The 10,884-nt window shown below is 47.2% G+C and overlaps 4 protein-coding genes and 1 non-coding gene across 5 annotated transcripts; 3 read left to right on the top strand and 2 right to left on the bottom strand.

The window, feature by feature from the left end:
* Positions 1 to 727: 727 nt before the first annotated feature.
* BT62DRAFT_905034 (SEP-domain-containing protein) lies at positions 728 to 2,001 on the top strand (the record flags this gene model as incomplete). The annotated part of the gene is made up of 7 exons (XM_043183593.1): positions 728 to 840; positions 897 to 977; positions 1,034 to 1,161; positions 1,213 to 1,339; positions 1,392 to 1,703; positions 1,757 to 1,816; positions 1,869 to 2,001. The coding sequence occupies 7 exons, from the start codon at positions 728 to 730 to the stop codon at positions 1,999 to 2,001; spliced, it is 954 nt and encodes a 317-aa protein (XP_043036199.1).
* A 1,022-nt stretch (positions 2,002 to 3,023) lies between these two features.
* Positions 3,024 to 4,443, bottom strand: BT62DRAFT_935726 (SRA-YDG). Its single transcript, XM_043187004.1, has 10 exons — positions 4,224 to 4,443; positions 4,080 to 4,175; positions 3,907 to 4,032; positions 3,840 to 3,856; positions 3,767 to 3,789; positions 3,655 to 3,717; positions 3,535 to 3,605; positions 3,451 to 3,487; positions 3,341 to 3,394; positions 3,024 to 3,284 (listed from the first exon to the last, which is right to left on the bottom strand). The coding sequence occupies exons 1-10, from the start codon at positions 4,232 to 4,234 to the stop codon at positions 3,225 to 3,227; spliced, it is 558 nt and encodes a 185-aa protein (XP_043036200.1). The 5' UTR covers positions 4,235 to 4,443; the 3' UTR covers positions 3,024 to 3,224.
* A 1,347-nt stretch (positions 4,444 to 5,790) lies between these two features.
* Positions 5,791 to 7,987, top strand: BT62DRAFT_935729 (Pkinase-domain-containing protein). Its single transcript, XM_043187005.1, has 9 exons — positions 5,791 to 5,931; positions 5,988 to 6,010; positions 6,135 to 6,291; positions 6,342 to 6,468; positions 6,823 to 6,993; positions 7,049 to 7,215; positions 7,269 to 7,414; positions 7,472 to 7,508; positions 7,565 to 7,987. The coding sequence occupies exons 1-9, from the start codon at positions 5,924 to 5,926 to the stop codon at positions 7,596 to 7,598; spliced, it is 870 nt and encodes a 289-aa protein (XP_043036201.1). The 5' UTR covers positions 5,791 to 5,923; the 3' UTR covers positions 7,599 to 7,987.
* BT62DRAFT_973368 (uncharacterized protein) lies at positions 7,908 to 9,670 on the bottom strand. Its single transcript, XM_043189109.1, has 13 exons — positions 9,501 to 9,670; positions 9,437 to 9,450; positions 9,250 to 9,385; positions 9,152 to 9,185; positions 9,025 to 9,049; positions 8,936 to 8,972; positions 8,748 to 8,879; positions 8,609 to 8,688; positions 8,436 to 8,552; positions 8,364 to 8,373; positions 8,264 to 8,304; positions 8,189 to 8,214; positions 7,908 to 8,134 (listed from the first exon to the last, which is right to left on the bottom strand). Exons 1-13 carry the CDS (start codon positions 9,559 to 9,561, stop codon positions 7,996 to 7,998), a joined length of 852 nt encoding a protein of 283 aa, XP_043036202.1. The 5' UTR covers positions 9,562 to 9,670; the 3' UTR covers positions 7,908 to 7,995.
* A 428-nt stretch (positions 9,671 to 10,098) lies between these two features.
* BT62DRAFT_t147 lies at positions 10,099 to 10,185 on the top strand. The gene has a single exon. It is a non-coding gene; the product is annotated as a tRNA-Glu (tRNA).
* Positions 10,186 to 10,884: the final 699 nt, after the last annotated feature.

Here is a 10,884-nt window from a genome sequence, read left to right on the forward strand (position 1 = left end):
ATCCATTGACTGGCCACGCGCATGTCGTCCTTGATTTGGGTAGAGATTTTCTCTAAAACCTGCGTGCGCCCAATCATCGGGCAAAGCGGAATTTGTACAGCGAAGGGGGCGGAATTCAGCAGGGTCAACAGTGCTTGTAGAAAACTCTAGAACGCCACATTTTCGAATTTGCACTTCTGATGTAGAATGGTGGAATGGATGCAACTGGATGGCTTCTGGCTTGACTGTTCGGAAGACCAGAGGGATAAGCTAATAGAGGGTCGAAAATTTTCAGCAAAATTTCAGGAAAAAGAGAAAATAGGCCTTTCCAGCTACCGTTTCCCCAACGCGAGCTCACTGTTCGCGCGAGGATGGTGCAACTTTTCGGAGGCAGATAAGATTAGATGTCGGAGTTCAGAAGCTCAATTTGGCGTGAGAAAACACTGCCATTGCCGACGGTGACGCGGCGCTCATCTTTCACTCATCGCCGCCATTTCGACCAGCCATGTCAGACGGAAACAGCGTGGGATACACTCTGGACGGACGTCCAAGCGAACCATTGCCCGAGTCGTGGGCACGCACTTCGGATACACGCCGTGTTGGACGTATAGGAGATTGGAGTAGTTCCAGGTAGAATCTCATTATTGGGTATCCATTGAATGCTCATTATTCTGACAGTGGGCAACCCTCAAGAGGTGGCGGTAATGGGCAAAGATTCGGTACTCTTAGAGATATCAGCGGGCCATCGATGCCGTCGCCACAATCCTTTGGTGGTGGCGGTGGTGGTCGTGATTCAGATGAGGACGATGAAGATGGCCCAAGCGAAGACAGGGAAAGTTGGTTCGCCGGTGGAGAGAGGAGGTATGTTCTCATCATGATCTATTGTTGATTTGCTGTCTCAAAATGGCTGATTTCAGTGGAATTTCTATCCAGAATCCTGACCGTAGGGGCGTTCCAGGCGGTAATATGGTGCGCGATTTACTGCGTCGAGCTGCCGAGTACGTCTTTTCGTCAAAAAATATGCTAGATCTACATTTCTCATACCAACGGATAGAGCTGGCCCGCCACCTGTAGCGATGGGATCTGAACCCAGAGCTCATGTATTTACTGGTGGTGGACACACGCTAGGAAGTGACGAAGTACCTAGTACTTTCATTCCTGACCTGAATGCTGAGGAGAATGGTATTACCCCTCTGTCTTTTTCTTTAATAATGTTTCTGACCGGCGTTGTAGATGGCACTGAAGAAACCGCAATTCGCCATCTCACCTTTTGGAGAGACGGATTCACTGTCGAAGATGGTGACCTCATGCGATACGATGATCCGAATAATGAACAAATCCTTGCGGAAATCAACTCTGGGTGGGGGTATACGTCTTTTGGCGTCTACGCGTTCTAATTTATCACGACTCAGCCGCGCGCCACCGTCTATCCTCAATGTGCTCCCGGGGCAGCCAGTTGAACTCCGCGTTGCTAAGCATACCGATGAAGATTATGTACCACCTAAACGTACTGGCTTTTTTGGGAGTGGTAACCGCCTCGGGGCTCCTGTTCCTGGAGGAGACTTTGCACAGGCATCCGGTTCGTCGATGCCAGGAAGTTTTCCGTCCACCTCTTTCTCCCCTCCTTCTTCAGAGGCTACCCGTGAACGTATCTCTACCAAGTTTGCAGTCGATCAATCAAAACCGACTACGAGTATCCAGATACGCTTGGCTGATGGAACTAGGTATTCCTACATATTATACGTCAAAGTATCTTTTCGCTAATAAAATTATACAGAATGGTTTGCCGCATGAACTTGACACATACGATCCTTGACATTCGCAATTTCATCAATGCGTAAGTGTGGTATCAGTAACGGCTGTTTTGAAATTTATAACACCACCACCAGATCTCGCCCTGAAAATCTCACACGGCCGTACTCTATCGGGACGACGTTTCCGAATCGTATCCTTGACGACAACACGCAGACGGTTAAGGATGCAGGACTTCTGAACAGTGTCATCGTTCAGAGATGGGTTTGAAGATAAATGTGGTAACATCTTGGTAGTTTGCGAATGAAAGTGTATCGAGAATATCATGATTTTGGGCATAGGAGTGGCTTATACGTTTCAACGTGATCTATAGGAGTGGCCTCGCAATTCAGCGCGGTGCGTCCATCACGACTGCGACATATTACCTCAATAGTACCTCCATTCGTACTCCGTATCGTGATGATTGGACAGAAGAAAGCGTTGTGCGATTTTATCGCTTCTCGTGACTCAGCCTTGCGGTAACTAAAAAATATGTCGGCTCCGGACTTCCACTGGCTGCTCCCGCTGGTATTGATAACCTGTCAAGAGTAAACCAATTTTCCTGTTGTCGGGCCAGCAGACGCCCCTCACCGACATCCAAAAAAATGTCGTAGTTGGCGGTGGAGATTTTATTTAACTCCAGGCGTCGGACAGTGTAATGATCATTACCATCCCAGATTGAGATCCCTCCGAGTCCCAAAACCACCCTTCTTCAATACATCCCGTCATTGCCCTTCGGCCACCATCTCTCTGACATCTGGAAAATATCTGCCAGGGCGTTGTCGTTCAGGTCGCAGGGAAATCTTCTGCTCCCTTTGTACACCTCAGCTTGGCGCTCTTCCTGTTCTACGGTTATACCAATGTTCTTTTGTGGGCTTTTCACCCACCAACTCTTACAAAGTACCTTCCCCGGAACGGCAGTATTTGGGATACGGGGGGTTTAACGACTCAAGCTACTGAGAGCCTCAGAATAATTTATTCAGAGAATACCACTTCAAGAATATACCGCCGAAATCCCTTATCGACAGTTTGACACTTGTGAGTTATAGCGTGCATGTGGTGCAACAAAGGTAAATGTATTACTAGGTCTGCTGTGACTGTGGTCGCAAGGAGAAACTTAACGTTGTTGCGCATCTGAGGGGTCACAGGTTAAGCCAGAGTGGAATATTGCGCATTTCGGCATTTCATGTCAGTCAAATCACAACAACTAGCAAGAAACTGATAAGTATTCGGATTCCAGTCCATTGTAATAACCTGTATTGCTGGGCACCAGACCTGCATCACCCATGTCAGGGCCACGGCTTCGGCCAACCGCAGAATCAAACTAATCAATTAGCCCACCACGGGGGCGCAGAGTATCATACATGTCCGTTACTCTACTCTACATTATTAACCAATGGAAAAAGATGGGAGGAACGATGAATAAATGGAGGTATCGTCATCATTCAAGTTGACTAGAACTTCCTCGACCCTTTGGCGGAGGGGCGAGGCAGAGGGAGTTGACCCGGTTTGCGCTTCGGCAGAAACGTGAGAAGAAGCGATGGAAAAAAGATGGGTGCATGTGACATACGACGAGCCTAAACTTGCACTGTAGGAATCCTTCAGGCCCCTTGTCGTACCAATACTGCGAAATGGAGATATGAGCACACGTAAACAGATACAAAAATCACTGTAACTCACATCTTCGACCGTGTACAGGCCATCATATCGATACCCCCTTGAGAAGCGTCAGCATAGGAGCGATGGGTATGATGTATTGCCTACTGAACGGGTGCATATACAGATTTGCCAGGTCCGCGAATCACTCTCACTGGATTGCCCTTCTCTTTGGATAGCTATTGTTGTTTTTAGCATACAAGTAGAGATGGGAAGGAGGTAGCATACAGCGAGAGCCGCATTGCTGGGGTGCAAAAAGGACTGATTTTCGATCTGTTCCCCGGTGGGTATCTGCAATCATTCATCAGGCATATCAACAGATGAAGAACAGAAAGCGCACGCCAAATTGACTCCGTTGCCCTCCTTTGTTACCCTGGTCAACAGGTGTTCCATTATAGAAAGGCCTCACATACCGGTACCAACGTAGATTCTGAAAGACGGAGTAAGCGTTGAAAGAAAAGGTGCTCGTGTGCTGCTTACAGAACGTCCCCAAGATCATCATCGCCGTAATATCTGGACGTGCAGACCGAGATTGCGCCCTCATGAAGACTGCCAACTATTCCTGCGGTATGTTGAGTATGCACGCCGGCGTTTGCACACTCTTTCCTTCAGAGGACAATCAGCAGCTGAAATACTTGAAAGAGGTTACACACCTGGTATTCCAGTGAGATCCTACCGGGTAGCCGTCGATGTCTCCAAATTTATTGTGCTTGACCCAGGGTGGCATTTCGTCCATGAATCGCTTGCGCCTGGAAGAGATGAGCAACACGAAAAATTGAGATGAGTAGGGAGCGTACATAGCCTCCATTGTTGGTCGTTAGTATGAATGAGAGTGGCAAGGATGGTGAGTGAAAGAGAACAATAAATCTAATTAGGTGACGCGTGCTCCCAGCGCGGCACCGTCACGTGCGCTTCGTCAGCACAATGGCTCTTTTCTTTCTTTGTTCTCACCACGGTTGTCAATAGGCCGCTTTCAGAGGACCTCGGCGTCCTGTTCTGTGGCGAGTATTCTTCTTGTGGATTTCGACTTGAAACACGGCGCGCGACTGACACTGACACGGAAATCCTTCCATTCCCGCTCTGGTGCCATATACCCCTCCTTCTTAATTCAAAATAAGTATAGCTACGCATCCCGGCAGCTCTTGGCTGGATTATTCCTAGCTCTTTCTCTTTTTTTGGGACTTCTGCCGACCAGTATCCATGTAAGGATTGTCGCGTTTCTTGCTACCATCATCTGGTGAATCGAGTTGTGAGCGGGCTTTTCTTATCCCCCTTCTTTAAATCAGGATCATCTAGGCTTTACTGCGGTTCCATGTATAAAGTGTGCTGCTCGGACGGATGGCTGATCCACACTTGTCTTTGGCCTCATGTTCGCCACGCCTGCAGAATCTACTTGTCTTGACTACGAATAGATCCCAGGCGGTATTTGGTCTTGGATGTATTGTGCACGCCGGATATGAGCGGGATATTAACCAACACCTTACTAGGACATAGTGCAGGCCAACCCGACGTGCATCGGCAGCGACATAACTCGCCATTTGGACTGTTAAGTCGAGCTTGAATTTCCGTTGTTCCGGTGTGACTTCTTGGCCAGCTTGTGCTTCTTGGACTTCCTTGTACTCGTCCCTTGTGGTTCTTAAAGAGGGCCCCGTCCCCGCCCGTTGTTGACGGTCGTACGATGCTTGCCAAAGTCATAAGTGACACATTTGGACTTGAACATGACGACTTAGCCGGTGGGTCAATGCGGGGGAAAGGCTATGAACGATATGTCATTCGTCGTCGCCGTCGTTTTGAAATTCTCAGTACCTGATTTGAAGTTCACGATCAGGCAAGAGCAGGCGCGGTTAGCGCCAGGCGACCCATCGTTATATCGCTACCCTCAATGTTCTGCCGATAAGTACGACAAGAAATATAAGTTGTACATTCAGGTGAGTAAGATCCACGGATAAATGAGTGCCACAATTCTGATCACAACTATTTGTAAAATGTCAGAGATGAGCGCTGAGTGCAGAGGATCCGGAATCCGCGCACGGTGCAGGGAGATGAAGGTAGTGGACGGATATTGTATGGACGACGGCATGCCAACGGTCCTTGAAAGGAGCTGATGATCCATCGTGTGGTGATATTAACCACGAGCCCGGCATGAGGTGCACTTTGTCGCACAGTATTGTACGTTTTGTGCCACAAATCGACGTCGCCATCTTGGTACGATTTGTGTGGCACATTTACACCGCTTAAGAGATGTAATCATATCTTACACAAGCGACCAACAGGCAGAAAAGTTGAGGATGCAACGAATTGAATACCCAGAAATTACGTCATCAATCAAGATCCAATAATTTGACGCATAAAAGCGGTACACCACTCCTCCATGCATCGTCTGTATCTTTCCGCCGCTTTCCCTCCTCATCGTCCACTGTAACGATCAGCTCGCTTTATATTTCGTTGTCAAGTTCATTCTGAGCTCAATACCAGTTCCTGCACTCGATACCAATAAATGGAACGGTGAGCAGAGCTATGCAGCATCGAGACCGGGCTGGAGCTGATTAGGACACTGCCAGATACTCCAAGGTAGAAAAAGTCGGTGCGTGACGACCGTCGTCGTTATTTATGACAGTGCTGATGATTCCGGGCTGGGTGTTACTGTAGGCGAAGGTACGGTCCACTGGTTTAATCGATGACGGTTCTGCTGACGACCTGAGCCACAGGGACGTACGGCGTCGTGTACAAGGCCAGGGATACCAGCACCAACCAGATAGTTGCCCTCAAGAAAATAAGACTCGAAGCCGAAGACGAGGGTGTACCTAGTACCGCCATCCGAGAGATCAGTCTCCTCAAGGAGCTCAAGGATGACCATGTCGTTCGGTTCGTCTCGAGGGCTACTCATTCCTATCGACTCTCAGTCTCTTCTTCAGCCTTCTCGACATCATTCATGCCGACCAGAAGCTTTATCTGGTATTCGAATTCCTCGACGTCGACCTCAAGCGATATATGGATCTTGCCAACAAAAATCACACTCCTATTACGCTGGAAATGTCCAAGGTACGATTGCCACTCTCTTTCACGACTGTATGAGCGCCCTATCCATCTGACACGTTCGATGCGAAATTTTGGACGCGTCTGACGCGAGATTTCGGCCGGAATGACTATTCCAGCGATCATGGGCGCTTTCCTTGGCCGCCCACATGTATCTCTCTTTAATTCCGGTCCAGCTCCTAGGCATATTGCGCTTATCAATATCTGGGGCTGTCGTGGTACCCCTTGGAGTCCCCATAATTCTATGAACGGATTATATTGTTTGTGGAACAATGTCACGTGACCGGTGTCGCGTTCGATTTTTTTTTCTGTCAATAACATATCCGATTACGCGTTCTAATCTATACTTTCTGGTCATAGAAATTTCTTCATCAACTGAATTCGGGTTTGCTCTACTGTCATTCTCATCGGATCCTCCATCGAGATCTAAAGCCTCAGAATCTTCTCATTGACAAGCACAATAACCTCAAGTTGGCAGATTTTGGGCTTGCTCGCGCCTTTGGGATACCTATGCGAACATATACACATGAGGTAAGTTGAGCGCTAATCTCAAACGCCAAGTGTCCCTAACGATGTTATCCGCCAGGTTGTTACACTTTGGTATCGGGCCCCTGAAGTTCTCCTAGGCTCCCGTCACTACTCAACTGCTATCGACATGTGGTCCGTCGGAGCCATCTTTGCCGAGATGGCTTGTCAAGGACAGCCACTCTTTCCGGGAGACTCTGAAATCGATCAGATATTTAAGATTTTCAGGTACGCCCCCTCTCGGAAATTTGTTACCTGCGAGTCTAAGCGCATCGCCTTAGAATTTTGGGCACTCCGAACGAAGATATGTGGCCTGGCGTTTCCAACCTACCTGACTACAAGGCGACTTTCCCCCGCTGGGGCGTCCAAGATATCTCCAGACTCGTTCCCGATTTGGACCCTGCCGGGATTGATATCCTTAGAGTTCGTCAATTCTTTCCTATCTCATTAAGCTTGTCGTTTGTTTAATTCCTGACACGATCAGCGTCTTCTTGCTTACGATTCTGCAAGACGTATCTCAGGTGCGTGCATTATTTGTACTTGCAACTGCGGCATCGTCTGATGTGTCTCCACCCAGCCAAACGCGTCCTGCAACACCCTTACTTCGCTAGCTACAGCCCTAATGCCTAATATATTCATCTCACTCCGTACTCCTTGCGGCCTGCTGTTGCTTTATTCGCATTCGTCGGTTCCAACATATATGACTTCCTCCTTTCCCGGACTTTCTGTTTCTTTCTCATCGCGTCGCAATTGCATTCATTCATCAAACTTACATCAACTGTTGCTTGGCATCCACCCTCGTACATCAGTTTGTAACAGTACTATTGTTCCACCAGCAAGCCTTTGCTTATCCTCATTCCCACATAATCATCAGGCCAGAATCTCTAATATACATTTTTATCAATATATACCGAACAATTACTACGGGGTATTATTCTATGCTAGGATTGCTATTAAATATGTGGTATCATGTCCCGCTGGGTACCTTATTATTACTGTTCTTCAACTTCATAGTTCGCTGTCCTCATCATTGTACTCAAATCGTGTTAGCTCGATCTGGAACATCTGTAAGGCCCTTTTTTCAGCCATCCTAGTGACGTCAAGAACCAGCCGCGTCACTGTCATAGTGGTTGAACACCAGATAAAACTGTTTGTGATCTAAGTTGGCTCTCCCCGTTACACGAGGAGTAGAAGAACGCACAATATTCCCAGAAAAATAAGAGAGAGCTGAACAGGGCCGTGAGTACATAGAGCGGACCCGATAACGATGTCTTACTGGCGCGACAAAAGATAGAATGAGGTTCATTAATCGAAGAACTGAGGCGGCGCTCAGCATGGCAACAAAAAGACCCGGAGACATGGCTTAAGGGACTCACCGAAAACAACCTAGGTGAAATGGGAAGGCGATTAGAGCATAGTACGGCATGCGATTAGAGACGTGAACTGACCAGAATATATGCGAATCCATCTCTGTAAAGGATTTTAGTGAAATCATCCTCTAGATACCGAGGTCGGGAGAGCGCGTTCCAGAATAGAGCAGAAAAGATAACAACTTCGAACGCCACCTACCCGAAAGGGCGTGAGACCGAAATTCCAGGACACTAATATGAATATGGCATACCCCTGGAGCCCAAATGATTCCGGCTGAGTGGCGGTCCGACAGCATGCACATTGAGAAAGTGGAATTGAAGTAGACAGATTCTGATGAGACAGGAGTGATGAGCCTGAGAACCTCCCGCTGTATGCCGTGTAAAACGCACCGGTGATATGTACAAGGGAGAATGTCAAGCAAATGATGTTGGCTATCTGGGTTGCCACGAACAAACACGACGTCAGGACCATCAGCCGTCCATCTCTCTCCCAGAGATTCCATATATGCATAAGGGCCAGGACTGTGTACGACGGATGAGAATAGAATTAATGCCATGTAACAAGTTTGATGGTTTACAATTTCCTATAGCGATGGTGATAATGCCCATGCAGGCCTACAGATACACATCAGAGATAGCCTTGTTCGACAGTGCAAACGAAACTTACTGATATATTAAACCAGACTTTACAGCTAATCCATTCCTGGTGTCAGGATTGAAAATCACGAAGAGCAACAAGGCTTACAACTACGAATCCGTCAGCAATATATATACGCCAGCCCCAAGAAGTACCCACCATATCTGAGAAGGTATTCAGTCCTGTCAGCTCTGCGAAATTCGCCGATACGTCAAATCGTTTTGAATACCGTACGACGATTCCGAAAAAACTTACGGCAGAGGTGGATAACGACGAAGGCAGGAACGAAATAACGAATGATAAGAAAGAGCGTCTTCGGCAAAGTCCATGGAGCCGCCCATATGAACCTAACCTCCTCGTCGAACGTTAATGTATGGTCGTAGAGCATAAGCTGACTCGATGAGCATTCCGTTCGTATCCTAAATGGTAAAGTCTATCTTACCACGTAGCCAGCAACTGTTGAAATATGAAAATCAAAGAAAAGATACTTCGGAACAGTGACTTACTGCTCGCATATCTTGAGGCATACACATTGAAAGCGACAGTAGCATATTCCTGGGCATCCATATTGGACACTACGACGTCCAGAGCCCGTAGGTGTGCACCTCACACGTAGCAGGTAGCTAACCGAGGAGGAAAAACGGAGAGCCACATGTTGACAGTCGACAAACCCCATTTATGAACCTCGATGACAAAACTTTTGGTAATTGCTGGAACTTCCACGACTTGAGTAAATGGATTGTGGCGTACGTGGTTACGTCTCCGGCTGCGCGCGCGGTTAACTCTGCATCATTGCGACAGGGGAAAAAAAGCTCGGATGCTTTAAATCGTTCCTGCAAAGAGCCAGCAAAGTCGACTTTACATTTTGGTTTGACAGAGTATTTACTTAAAGTTTGAGTAGCATCTCAGAAGATGCTCTGAGAATGTATCAATGGGCTTGACTCACAGTGACTCGATAAGGTCCTCAGGTAAGGAAATACGGCGGACTCTGCGTCTATGACAACGCGGACGTGAGTCTCTGGCCGAACTTGCCGAGAGCTTTTCTTTTAGTTGAAGGATAATGATACAGGATTCATAATATTTGTTCCTTACCTACTCCCGAAGTCGGATATGGTGTAACGGCTAACATTGCCGCCTCTCACTTGAGACGAGATTACGCGGCAGCTCGGGGTTCGATTCCCCGTATCCGAACCCCTAAATGAGGGTGTAGATTGTTTTGAGGTTTGCTGCTATCATCTATGGTTGCGCTCAAAATTGAAAAGCCTCCGAGGGGATTGAAGTAACTCTTTTTCTACTGACCTCTCCTCGAAAGGATGGGGGGTTTGATAGAGGAATTTATTGTTATTTAAGTTTCACGTGAAAATATCACATGACTGGCGCGCGACTGATTTTCAAAATCGTTGGCATTTGCATTTGGTGTCTGGAGGTGTAACTCACTGGGAAACATTACATCTGTATCATTTTACTTTGTACGTAGAATATATGAGTAATAGTAGTGAAAGATTGTGCAAAATTTTTTGTTCATATTTTATCATATGACAGGTAAGTTACCTTGACGAAAATCCTTCCAGCGAGAGGAGGTAAGGTACCAGTAAGGATCGGTCAGAATTTTGAAAACTTGGTGTATCAAAATCCGTGGGCGATAATTTTAAGCGCCAAATGCCTCTGGACAACTGTGGACTCGATTTTCACCCGTCTATTTATCGCTACATCTTCCATCGTTCCGAGGCCATGGAAAGCCCTAGCAGCAAGAAAATACAAGAAAATAACCAAAGCGGGAGACCGGTAGCGCGCTTCACTTTTTGCTGTAGTATAATATACAGTTGACTATCTCACAATGCATGATGTCAAAATGCATAATTCTGACAATGCATATGGATTGGGCTGGAA

This window comes from Guyanagaster necrorhizus, assembly GCF_019112545.1.
Source record: "Guyanagaster necrorhizus MCA 3950 unplaced genomic scaffold BT62scaffold_27, whole genome shotgun sequence".
NCBI lineage: Eukaryota > Fungi > Basidiomycota > Agaricomycetes > Agaricales > Physalacriaceae > Guyanagaster > Guyanagaster necrorhizus.

Excerpts from the sequence above, each read along its gene's own strand:
- BT62DRAFT_935726 (XM_043187004.1), bottom strand. Across the intron at positions 3,488-3,534 it reads TCTGTATATGCACCCGTTCA|GGGGTATCGATATGATGGCC; the intron begins GTAGGCAATACA and ends ACGCTTCTCAAG. Across the intron at positions 3,395-3,450 it reads GCCTGTACACGGTCGAAGAT|TATTGGTACGACAAGGGGCC; the intron begins GTGAGTTACAGT and ends TCCATTTCGCAG.
- BT62DRAFT_935729 (XM_043187005.1), top strand. Across the intron at positions 6,292-6,341 it reads AAGGATGACCATGTCGTTCG|CCTTCTCGACATCATTCATG; the intron begins GTTCGTCTCGAG and ends TCTCTTCTTCAG. Across the intron at positions 6,469-6,822 it reads TTACGCTGGAAATGTCCAAG|AAATTTCTTCATCAACTGAA; the intron begins GTACGATTGCCA and ends TTCTGGTCATAG.
- BT62DRAFT_973368 (XM_043189109.1), bottom strand. The coding sequence starts at position 9,561 with ATGGATGCCCAGGAATATGCTACTGTCGCTTTCAATGTGTATGCCTCA. Across the intron at positions 9,050-9,151 it reads AATACCTTCTCAGATATGGT|CTGTAAAGTCTGGTTTAATA; the intron begins GGGTACTTCTTG and ends GGAATGGATTAG. Across the intron at positions 8,553-8,608 it reads GAATCATTTGGGCTCCAGGG|GTGGCGTTCGAAGTTGTTAT; the intron begins GTATGCCATATT and ends CCTTTCGGGTAG.